Source organism: Gekko japonicus, unplaced genomic scaffold (assembly GCF_001447785.1).
Source record: "Gekko japonicus isolate JY-2015 unplaced genomic scaffold, Gekko_japonicus_V1.1 scaffold302, whole genome shotgun sequence".
In the NCBI taxonomy this organism is placed as follows: domain Eukaryota; kingdom Metazoa; phylum Chordata; class Lepidosauria; order Squamata; family Gekkonidae; genus Gekko; species Gekko japonicus.
Genome location: NW_015170283.1, coordinates 343,023 through 355,522, shown reverse-complemented (window position 1 = coordinate 355,522; position 12,500 = coordinate 343,023). Strand labels below are relative to the sequence as shown.

At 42.3% G+C, this 12,500-nt stretch overlaps 1 protein-coding gene across 1 annotated transcript in view; it reads left to right on the top strand.

Moving 5' to 3' along the window:
- The window catches only part of COL4A3 (collagen, type IV, alpha 3 (Goodpasture antigen)), a 130,504-nt gene that overhangs the window by 62,012 nt on the left and 55,992 nt on the right, over positions 1-12,500 (top strand). Inside the window, exons 20-26 of the mRNA XM_015417824.1 lie at positions 894-929; positions 1,614-1,778; positions 3,263-3,355; positions 4,219-4,314; positions 8,551-8,621; positions 9,411-9,599; positions 11,232-11,400. Of these exons, the coding sequence (XP_015273310.1) occupies positions 894-929; positions 1,614-1,778; positions 3,263-3,355; positions 4,219-4,314; positions 8,551-8,621; positions 9,411-9,599; positions 11,232-11,400 (819 nt within the window). The remainder of the gene's footprint in view (positions 1-893; positions 930-1,613; positions 1,779-3,262; positions 3,356-4,218; positions 4,315-8,550; positions 8,622-9,410; positions 9,600-11,231; positions 11,401-12,500) is intronic.

Sequence of the window (12,500 nt, the reverse complement as noted above, 5' to 3'; positions counted from 1 at the left end):
TGCGGGGAGGGAGCCATTTTTGCACACTCCTTACAGTGACCTGCTGTCTCCACCTACCACCTCTTGTCACCTTCCTTTTCCCACCACAGCACATGAGTCTGCCTAAAAACTGGAATAGACAATGCTACTTCCCTCTGTATTTCCCAGGTATCTTTCAGCATAGCACATAGAGGTTAGGGGTAGTTAGAGGTCATGACAGGGATGAGGGCAAGGCAAAAATACACTGCCTGAGGCCATCACGTCCCCTCATCTCATTGGAAAGGAAGTCATGGCTCTCCGTCTCAAACATATACCATGTAAATGAAAAACATGGCACTTCTGGGAGAAAGGCCTAAAGACTAGTTAGTTTCTGAACATTTCTGCAGTACGGTCTTACTTCTTTTTAATTGCAAGTTGAATTCCCATCTGATGCTTTGACTTTGTGGCACTCCTTTCACAGTAGAGCTTTTACCTCGTAGTTTTCAGGATCAGACCTGCTCCATGCACTCCACATTTTCTTCAAAAGGGGGCCATGCCGCCTCGTGTCATGCACTTCATCATTAATGATGCCCTTCAAAAAAATGTTTGTGTATGAGTAGTGACATTACAATGTCATTACATTCTCAAAAAAAAAAAAAGGTCTTGAACTTTGAACCGGGCACCCTGGCTGGCTTGGAGCTAGGCATCCTTTTCCTCATCCTAAAAGGCAAGTAACATAAAATGTTCAAGTATTTTCAGTTTTCATTGCTGCACAGTGAATCATAGTCATTAATTAATCTGCTCACCCACAAGCATAATAAATACAGAAAGCGACTATGGGTGATGTTCACCAGATTGAGTTTACAGTAGACTAGTTTGAGACAAACTAAAATAATACTTACCTAATTCAGGGTTTCAATAAATTGTTTTTGCAGGGCTACAAGGTCCTCCTGGGGCAACTGGTAGACCAGGTATGTATTGTAGCAAATATGGTTAAATATCCCAGTAATCCTGCTAGCTCTTGCCTGATTCACCTTGCCCTTGTTAGCCTCCCATTGGGGAGGGCGGGATATAAATGTGAAAAATAAAATAAATAAATAAATTCTGCTTGCTAGGAGGGGGATGGACAAGCATTCATCAGAGGAAAGAGAACTACTTGCACCCAGTTTTGTCTTCTCTCAGGCTTGTTGTGTGTTTTCTGATTAGAGAGAGCAATAGAGCTCCTTCCTCTTCACTTTCCAACTTGTTCTGCCATTTATCTGCAGGTTTCTGGTCACAACCCACTTCCTGCTTTCTTTCTTTTTTTCATAAGTGGTCTTTATTCACAAACAAGTTAATGTTCATTTGAGGAGAGTTTTCTGCTGTTCACAGGGAACAGCTGAGGATATAAGCTGACTCATTGCCACCTTTTCAGCAGGTCTGGCCCACTTTCTGTTTTCTCCACTTACACACACACCAGATTTTGGGTGACTTTGTTAACATGGGAAGCTCCATATATGTTCAAGGAGAAATTCAGTGATCATTTTTTTAAATGTTGAAATAGATGCTTCTGAACAGGTGCGAAAATTGATACACCCAAATAATAGAAGTTGTAAAATATGGTGTTATTTTATTGCACTCATTTTGCACTGCCTAATTACAAAGTTTTGCATTAGGTGTTTCAAGACCTGGTCAAAGAGGTCCACAAGGTACTCCAGGGCTCAAAGGAAATAAAGGAGAGAGAGGAAAACATGGCACAAATGCTATTGGACCACCAGGATTTCCTGGATCTCCAGGTAGACCTGGCCCAGCAGGATCACTAGGTTCTCCAGGAAAACCAGGTAGAGCAATGTAGTTGTATCATTGTGTGTATATGTGGTCAGAATGGTTTTGCCATTGTATCAGTACAACTTGGGCATTATTGCACTGTTTACAACCGGACTCTTAGCCAATGAAAATGCCCAGTTTCACAACAACAAAAATAAGACCCAGGTGAGTTGAATATTGAAGAAAAGAAACTGTGTTGAGATTTTCCAAACCATACCACCTGATATATGAACAAAGAGCCAGTCCTGGCTTTCCTCCACCTCATTGAAGTATTGAAGCAAGTGTTGCTTCAGAACAGTCCAGGAGGCATCATCTTTGGCTGTGATCAAACGGGCACTTTGGCCCAACACAGCCACTCCTCCCCTTCAGATCAAATGGGCTCAGTCAGACAGCTGCATCTGTCAGGCATTCCCCCAGCCATACTTATCCCATCATAGGACAACTTGGAGCCGAGTTAAAAAGGCACCACATCACAAGTGGTGTTTCCGATTCCCTGCGCGGTCATTGCGCATGGCCAAATGTCTGGATGTGGGACAGTGTGTGCAAAATGGATTTGGCAGTTTGAACCTGCAGATCCGTTCTGCTACTGGGGAGGTGTTTTCTTTAAAAATTGCCTATATGTGCATGCATGAATTCTGAAAATTTTTGGCAGCGCACTCCATGGCTGAGGCACTGCAATAATGTGGATGCTTTACCACAGGATGTCTCTGTGGGTAACCCACAGCAGGGTGTGCTGTGTGGCTGATATGCCCTGCAACACTTTCAGTCAGTTCAATTAGAGGCGGTACCATATCGCGCCAAGCTGCCAGTGTGACCACGGTCTTTGTGTCATCAGAAACAGTTGCTTCCATCAGAGAATGGCTTGGGACCTCATTACATTTTTCTGATTGGTCCCATTGGTCATGACAAACCATTTTTTGGTAACATCTGCTAACTGTTCTGCAAATGTCAAAAGTGCCCAAATGTTTAAATGATTTGGCAACCCCTGTTTTGTTGTATTATATATATATATGATTATTATTTTGGTATGCAATGATTTCAATATGAGAATAAAGTTTCAGAAAAGAATATAAGAAAATTAACCAGGAACAGATTTGTTTAATATTGGAATACAAAACTTTAAATGTTCAGAGATTGTCTTTGTTTTACTCACTATAATCTCCTCCCCCCAGGGTATTATGTGCAATAGCAGAAAAGGAAATTAGTTATCAAAATGCGTTTTGATAGTAAGCCAATAAATGCTACAGCTATCTGATATGCCTGTTAGCTTCCCAAAATGTTAAGAATTGCTACTAAATGGCAACACCCAATGAGTTTCTGACATTTACTATATTATTCGTACATATAGTTTGGGATTAGTTTCTGTCTTTCTTCCATATGCAATGATATTTCATGAATGCAGCCAAAACTGAACTTCCTTTAAGCCCATGTGGAAACTAGGATCATAACTGCTTGCAAGGCATAACACTCTATTTTTGTCTATCTCACTCAAAAATAGGTACACTAACTTTTAAAAAAGGACCACCAGGACGAAATGGGAATCCAGGATGCATGGGTTCTCCAGGACTTCCAGGAGAAAGTGGAGCTAAAGGTTAGTTATCCCACAAGCAAATATCTTTCCAAATTTAAACAACTTAAGATACCAATCAGAGATGTTAAATATAGGCCAAACACACAATACCCTGGGCCAAATTAAACATGATAGTGAACTTTAAAATAGGGCCTGCCACAGGGAGCTCTTTCCTTCCCTTGAACCTTTTCAAGTGCCAAAACAGCCACGGAGGGTTGGGCCTCCCCCAGCTGTTTTGGCATTTGAAAAGGTGCAGGGGGGAACATCTCCACACTGCGGACCCTCACAGCATTTTTAAATAATTTTGGTGAACTCGTGGTGATCATAAGTTCGCTATCACATTTAGTTTGGCCCTTAGACTCTCAAGATTTATTAGGCAAAGAATGTGTTTATAGTCTTATTTATCATGCTAAGAGTAGTGGGACATTATTCTACTTCTACTCTGAGCTCATATAAACTACATTTTCCCAGTGATAAATTATTTGTTGGTAAGAAGAAGTTTACCACATGCCGAGTATGTAGTAAACTGTGTGGTAAATGGTCACTTGTACAAGCTCTCCTGTTTCTCATTGCTGAAAATACCGAAATATACTCTTGGTGTATGTTACTGTGGTGCCAGATTACCTGATAACACTAACAACTTTTTAGCCACGTTGATAGATAAAAATTAAGTATGGGAACATTTTACCACAGCAACTTACTCCCAGGAACTTCTATGCCAACAGATACAGAAAGCATGTGCAACAGGGGATTAGATGTACAAACATGATTCCAATTCAGCATCCTTACTCTTAAATAAGTAGACTTACCTGAGGCACTCTGTGCTAACAGTAGAGAGACAATTTGCTACTATAACCAGTAATAGACACATAATTTTATTACAGGTGAAAAAGCAGGCCCATGTAACCAGTGTACCTATTTTATTGGAGCACCTGGCCCTACTGGTGTTCTTGGGCCAGAAGGTCAACAAGGAGTCAAAGGTAAAAGGCAGCAGCATCAATAAACTATAGCAGAAGGGGTTTTTTTAATATATGGGGGAAGAGGCAAACTTCTCAATTGACTGTATATTTCAGTTTATAGAATATTTCTGTAGTGAGAAATGTGGCTGCACGTGTCTGTGAATGCGTTCACCCGTGCCACCCACACTCTCCTTTGGTTCGTGTGTCCCCTGAATGCTGCCTCCTTACCAAAGGCAAAGGTGCAAGCTTGGAAACCACTTAACGCTGGCAGAGACACTCAAACAAAGGTCTCTTCTTAAAATAAAACTCATCTTTATTAAGAAACAACCAAGGTCTACCAGGCAAGTGGCTAGCAAGATGCTATGCCAGCTACCAACACAATACAATCATATTTCCTAAATGCTGATAGCGAGAACACAGAAATAAAACATGCAAGCAAAGTTTTCCCCTTTAAAGCATGTAGAAAACGAAAGGCCTTTTGGGCTGAACTCCTAAAGCTTCTAGAGAGTAATGCCTCTCCTGATTTTTCAAGAGTCAGCAAAGGTCTGTTGAAATTGACCAGCATTTATACAAAACGTAAATCAACGTTTGATGTTGAGATTACAGACAGGAGATTGTTTCTCACATTTCAAAAGTTACATTTTGTTTACAGGACCAAAACGCCTAAATTCTAAATGACAGTCCTTTGAGGATGTCTATGTCATTGTTTTTCCTGGTGTTCCCCACATTGAAGATAAACCATTCTTTAATGTTATCTCTGAGATGAAAGTGGGGGTATGAGTCCCTGTATCTCAGGAGTTAGTTTGCTTTACGGATAGACTTCAGGATTGAAGTCTGCAGGGTGTTGGCTTCAGGATTGAAGTCTATCGCTGCCCAAATGGCCTTTCCTGTTAGATACATTTTATTGCCTAGAATATTGAGTCTCACACCTATGGTAATTTAATTTCATTCAGGTCCTGAGAATGGAATGTGTGAGCCTTTGCCTACGTGACAGAGAGGGGTGCTTTGCCTTAAATGAAAGTTTTGCAAAGAATCATGGGGTTTGGTTCATTGAAGCAGGCCAAGCCTGTCTGCTGCTTTGCTAGCAAAGACAGAGACAGATACATGCATTTTATAAACTATTTGGTTCATTTTCAAACCCCAACCTATATTTCTAAAATTTCTTACCATAATTTCATCTTGGCCATTCACAGCACCATCTCAAACAGACTTAGTTAAAATGGAATTTGATGAATTCATAGATGATAGATCTGTTGGTATAATTAAAGAAATAATACAATACCAAGACAATAAATTAGCCATGAAAGCTAAATAAAACCTCTGTGATCTGCCTGAGTACCAGTTGCTGAGAACAAACAATGTGAAGCACTGTTGCCGTCATTCTCTGCTTTAAGGGGTGGGGGGTTTAGAAGCATCTGCCAAGCCAATATTTGAACTAGGAAAATCCTGGATCTAATTCAACACAGCTTAACTGTTAATTTATTAAAATACATTTATCTAGCCTTTCCTGCCTACCAATGCGGGATAAAGATTGCTCTCAAGATTAACAATCAATTAAAAAAAACATAGCAAAATGAAAATACAATCACTGATAACATAAAAGACCATATAGGTGACTACTGCTGCCATTAGCCAAAAGTGCCCCTAAAACTATTGCCTTATTAGTTTTTCTAAAAGCAGGGAAAGCAGAAGTAATCCTGACCTCCAAGGGCTACAGGCTGCCACCAAATGAGCACCGCTGTGTAAAAAAAATCTGTTCTCACCATAGTGGGAACTACAAAAAGATGCTGACAGTCCAAGAACAACTATCCTATCCATTTAATACTTATAACCAGTTTCTTCTTCCTTGTATGTCTAACCAGTGAACCTTGCTTAGATGTGTTTGATCACAATTTGGTTCTGCTCACCACCTCTTTTGATGGTGGCATTTGGGGCATCACAAGCCACTTGTAATCCTCTCTACAACTACCCCCAGATTAATTGGATCAGGATTTTAGAATCTGTACATAACTATATTTATGAGCAAGCTTTAATTAGACTTAGGCTGCGGTCACACGGAGCATAAGCCACGCTACAGAGACGGAAGAGAGGCGGAGTTTCCTGGCGCGATCACATGGCAACATCTGGCAAGTGTAGAGCTCCCGTCGCTAACCCGTGCCTAAACGCCAAAACAGCGGAGTAAAAAACTAGTACCTTGGAGGTACTAGTTTCCGGAAACAGCGGGGCAAAGGGCGGGCGTCTGATCGCATTTCCTGAGGTAGTTCCGGCACCCGCCCATGTCCCCTAGCTAGAAGGTGTGTTTTTTTTCCCCAAGTCTCCACGGATGCGCAAAAGCAACCAACGGAGCATGCGCAAACGTTAGTTTAATAAAAAAAACAACCCACACAACTTACGTCATGCAGAGAAGAGGAGAGCAGCCTGAAGAAAGCCACAAAGAGCGCACGGCTTGAGGCGAGCGACAAATAGATAGGGGGAAAGGGGGCAAGGCAGAAGATACAGCGGCTGAGATGAAGCCCAGAAGAGGGGGTCGCGGTGGCAGATTAGGAAGTCTCCTTGGGGAAGGGGCGGTCAGGGCGGAGGGGGCTGAGCCATGCTGCTTTGCCCTCTTCGCGCGCCCCACCAGCCGGCTCCCCGGACTGTTGCCCTTCCAGAACTACTGCCCACCCCCTGCCTGCCTCACTGGTGGGGAAAACGCCGAGCCCGACACGATGCCACACCACCCAATCGCCAGCTGGCCCCTCCTCTCCCCAGCGCCGCTTGGCCAGCTGTCTCTGGCAGCCCCCTCCTTGCCTTCCCTCGTGCGCGGCCCCCGCTTCTTTGCCCCAAGGCCCCACTTCTGTGTGATCCGCACCTCTCCCTAACCACGGGACCTCCATGGAATCTCCACGGGACCTCCATGGGAGGTCTGATCGCCCAACCGCGCTTTAGTTTTCCCCGGGGCAAACAGCTACGCTTCCCCCCCGCATTTTCCTGGCTGTGTGACCGCAGCCTTAGTTGAGATTTATTTTCAAGTAAATACACTTAAGTGTGTGTGTGTACTGGTCCAGTCCTCCCGAGGTGCAAGTCCTGGTATTCAGCAGGGCAGTCCAAAGGCAGAGAGTGCAGAGAGAGCAACCAACGTCTAGTCAAAAGTCAGGAGTTCCAGAGAGTAGGTTAACAAAGTCCATTCTAGGGTCAAGGGGTCCAGGCAGCAAGTTTAAGTCCAGTCCAGGGTCAAGGATTCCAGAAAAGCTGGCTTTCTGTGTCCAGTCCTGGGTCCAAGGTTTCAGAGATCTGTTAACAACAAGGTCAATGGCTCAGTAATGAAGTATATTTGTTGCATCCACAAACTGCTGCTTCTCTTGGCTGATTTTATAGCTAAGCCTTAATGAGCCATACTCAGAGCCAATTACTTGGCAGTCATCCAGAAACTACTCATCTATCTCATCAGTTGACAGCTGACAACAGGCCAGGAGAAGATGTGCTCTCTTTCTCCTTACCTGCAACTCTGCACGCTGTTGACAGCGCCGGCACTACATGGATGTGGGGGAGCCAGTTGGGCTGAGAGTTGCCTCTGCAGGCTTGTTTCCTGATTCAGAGCTGCAGGGTGTTGGCTTGGCCACAGTTGTGGGCTGTGAGTTATGATCAGTCAGTGTTGGCTCCACCGCAGCTGTAGGCTGTGAGTTATGATCAGTTGGTAACTCGATCTCTTGTTGCTCATCTGCTGGTTCAGGACCAGCTACAGCAGATCCGATGAATCCTCACTGTCACTGATCACAGGCTGACCTACAACACTGAGACACCAAAGTACACACAATCTTTTTAACGTGATGTCCTTTGAAGTATCAAATCCTTCATTTTCACAGGAAGGTGAAAGTATATCCCATACATCTCTCATTTCTGATCTCCTGTTTTATCACAGCCGTATAAAAATAAATAAGAAATTACACTTGGGAAAGATTGTGAAGGAACTCCCATAGAAATACTGGTGTAATTAATGTGGTGCCAACATGCAGTACTTCAAAGCAGATGTAATATTTTCCAAGTACGATAAATATATTCCAAAGACACTGAAAAAGACAATATTTGTATTCTTAGGAACCCCGAAATGAAGAAATACTAATATTCCAGTAATGAGCCTTTAATTTTCTGTACCATTGATGTCACTCTGAGAATACACATTTAAACTGTATAAGCACCAGTAGTATATGCCTTATTACTTTAGCCTGATTATCTTTTCCCTATTTCTTCTCCTAAGTCATGCTGTTTCCATCATAGGTGGGGAAGGAAAAGTTGGCCCTAAAGGATCCCAAGGAGTCCCTGGGAGTCAGGGGTCTCCTGGAATTCAAGTAAGATTTATATATTAGCAGATGGTTAGCTTGTAGTTAGTTTTAAGTAGTGGGCAGCTCTCTGTTAGGAAGGTGGGGGGTTACCTAAAATCTCTCTGTGTGTGAGAGTATGTGTGTGTATAAAGTGCTGTCAAGCTGCAGTCAACTTATGGCAACCCCAAAGGGTATGTCATTACCTTCCTCTGCAAAGTCTTCCTTGGTGGTGCCCCTTCCAAGTACGAGCCCTGCTTAGCTTCCAAGATCTGAGTGGCTTGAGCTGTACTACCATGCCACCTTCCTTCCCAGAATCCTTTGTATAATTGAGCAAATGGAGCTCTGTGAATAACCTGGGCTACATCTCTATATCACTGGATATTACAGTGTTGTTGGGAGACATTACTGGTTAGCTGGATTTTCCTGTATAGGCAATCCAAACCAACTGTAAGTGATTGCTACATTGCAAGTGATGTAGGAAAGTGATGCACGCATTCTTGGTGCTTGGGGGGGCAACTGTGGGAGGGCTTCCAGTGTCCTGGCCCCACTGATGGACTTCCTGATGGCACCTGGTATTTTTGGCCACTGTGTGATAGAGTGTTGGACTGGATGGGCCATTGGCCTGATCCAACATTGGCTTCTCTTATGTTCTTATGCAACAATAGTACCATATCTAATGATGTGTGGATGCAGCCCAGGGAGGCTTTTCTCTGCTATAGGTAACACTGGAAGAACCTGCTTCGCATGTGGTCTTTGTGTATTGATTCATAATCATATCGCTGGACGTGACACAGATACTGTTAACACGTGTCCTAGGGTCTTCCTGGTCTTCCAGGAGAACAAGGCTATAAAGGATTGAAAGGTCTGCCAGCGTATGCACAATCAGAAGGTCCCAATGGAGACACAGGAGAACCAGGTCACAGAGGATGCACAGGAGAAAAAGGTGCAGATGGGTTACCTGGAAAACCTGGGTTGAAAGGTTCAAGAGGTTCTGTGGGAGATCGGGTTAGTACATGTCACTTTCACAAATAGTTATGCCATGTACAGCCTTATTCATTTTGTATATCTTTAGATGTATTGCAAAATGCATAAAGATACAAGATATGTTCACTGTACCTGTAATAGCTTACTTTAGATCTTTTCCCCACTGATAAAAGAATTTTAAAGCTGCTCCTAGTAACTTGTGATGATCAAAATAAAAGGTTATGTTATTTATTTTCCCTTCACATAGATTTGTTCAACCATAGTAGTGCGACATAAGTAAATGCAAAGTCTGCATTGAGCATCAGACTATTTATTAAAGCAGAGCAGTTCTGCTTGTCAAGGATATCTTCACATTTCTTCAGTCATAGACTCACAGAATCATAGAAACTGGAAGGGGCCATACACACCATCTAGTCTAACCCTTTGCTCAATATAGGATCAGCCTAGAGCATCCCTGACAAATATTTGTCCAGATGCTGCTTAAAGACTGCCAGTCTAGGGGAGCTCATCACCTCCTGTGGCAGCTGATTCGAACAACTCTTACTGTAAAAAAGGTTTTCCTAATATCCAGCCCTTAATTAAAACCCATTATTGCGAATCCTAGCCTTTGCTGCCAACAGGAACAGCTCCCTGCTCTCTATAAGTGACACCCCTTCAAATACCAAAAGAGAGCAATCATGTCCCATCACAACCTCCTCTTCTCAGCCTTTTCTCATAGGGCTTGGTCTCCAGGCCCCTGATCATCTTCATCACTCTCCTCTTCACCTGCTCCATTCTGTCCACATCCTTTTTGAAGTCCTTCCCAATCTTTCCTGTGATCGTCAGCGCTAAGTAGAATTTCTGCACTGGGGTGCTATGTAATAATGATAATATATCAACAATTATAGAGAGTAGTTCAAAACAAAACCAATGTGATACTTTTTATTAAGACCAGCCAAAATGCTAAAACAGTGTGCAAGCTTCCTGAATTCATCAGGCTGGATGTAAAAGGGAGGGGGAATCTTGGGTATAGTTGATAACAAGTTGTAATTTTGACTTCTAGGGAAAAGATGGCTGAATCGATGGCAGCCTCCAATTCTATATAGGATAAGAAGAGTTTGCATTAAGAGGCAATACAACCATAAGTATAACAACAGCATAAGTGTTTTTAGTGAAGTGTTAGTCCATAGAGTTCAGTAGGGATTACTGCCAAATAAGTGTGCATAGAATTACACTGCGTTTGCGAGAGCCCAAGTCAGCAAAGTAGATTTCTGTAAAGAGAAGAAAATAAGCTTACATATCTCTTGTATCCAGTTTTGTAGTACTTGCTTAGCATGAGTATTTGAGCAGTGTGTGAAAACTTGTATTGCAGTAAATTAGTTACTCCTTAAATTGCTGCAGGACATTTTTGGCTACATCAGATGTAACAGCAAACCATGATTTGGCAGTACTTGAACAACAGTGCAGTCTTAAGCAGAGTACACCCTTCTGAGCTCATTGACTTCAGTTGGCTCAAACAGATTTAACTCTATTAAGGATTGCAATGCAGGTCTCAGTGGTCTGGTGTTACATGTGAATCGAGCTATTATCTTAACTGCTGAAACAGACTAACATAGCTATTAGTCTGGAATTTGAGCAGTATATGTTAAACAATGTTTTCTAAATTATTCTCAGGGATGTGATAGTCCAAAAGGGGACAGAGGTCCTCCAGGAACAACTGGTAGGCCAGGTCTTCTTGGAGAGGCAGGGTTGCCTGGACCACCAGGATATGGACCAGAAGGAATGGAAGGCCCTAAAGGAACTCAAGGAGCTCCTGGTTTGCCTGGTTTACATGGAGTAGCTGGTCAGTAAATTCCCTTTTTTTTCATTTTGATTGTGATATAAGTGGTAGATTTGAAAGCCAACTGCAGTAAAGATGTGGCACCAAATGAGGAGATGTCCTTATTTTATGTATTAGACAACATAATAGGTGGTGGCTGGAGATCACCTGGAGATCTCCCGGGATTGCAACTGATCTCCAGGTGACAGAGATCAATTCCCCTGGAGAAAATGGTTGCTTTGGAGGGTGGACTCTGTGGTATTATACCCCACTGAAGTCCCTCCTTTCCCCAAACCCCGCCCTCCCCAGGCTCGACCCTCCAAAACTCTAGGTATTTCCCAACCCGGAACTGGCAACCCAGGGAGCAAATATCAGTTCATTATAGTCTTTTGATTTTAAAACATTGATTTCTCATTTAACAACCATCGAGGAAATTTTCATTGCATTAGATGAGTCCTAAAATGTTTCCAAGTAAACACTAATGTTAATTAGGTATAATTCTCTTACATAAGAACAGGATAAAATACCTACATCTTCTCAGATGTATTTTGTACCTCAGAGTATAGGCAGGGTAAGAGGCACATCAGTTACTTGAATTTTTAGAATGACAGGTGTTCAACTGGATCATAAATGTCTCTGGAATGTATTTGCTATGTAGATGTGAGGATTAAGAGGGAAGAGATGGATTCCGCAAATGACATTTTTAGACTGATTAATCTGCAGTGGGATTCTATCATTCACAAGCATGCAAACAAAAAGTAGGTGGGAGGAAAGGGACTATCTACATTAATCATTGTAGAGTAATATAAACAAGATCATTTTGTGCCTGGGCTGAGTTGCATCTGAGTGCATTCCTAACTAATGAAGAAGTACTTTCCCACTAACCAGTGAAAACAATTTGTTGGTTATTACTGACCTTCAAGAATGAAATTCATTAATTTGTGATTTCTTTCTGATATGGATGTGATCCTTTTTTAAAAAAAAAAAATTTTTATTAGGATATGACATCAAATCAAACAATATAACATTTTTTCAGTCATTTTATATCCTTGACCTGTTCTCTTGTATTGTAGATGCCATTGTGATACCCTCAAGATGTATCTTGAAGAACCTTGTTGTTCCTG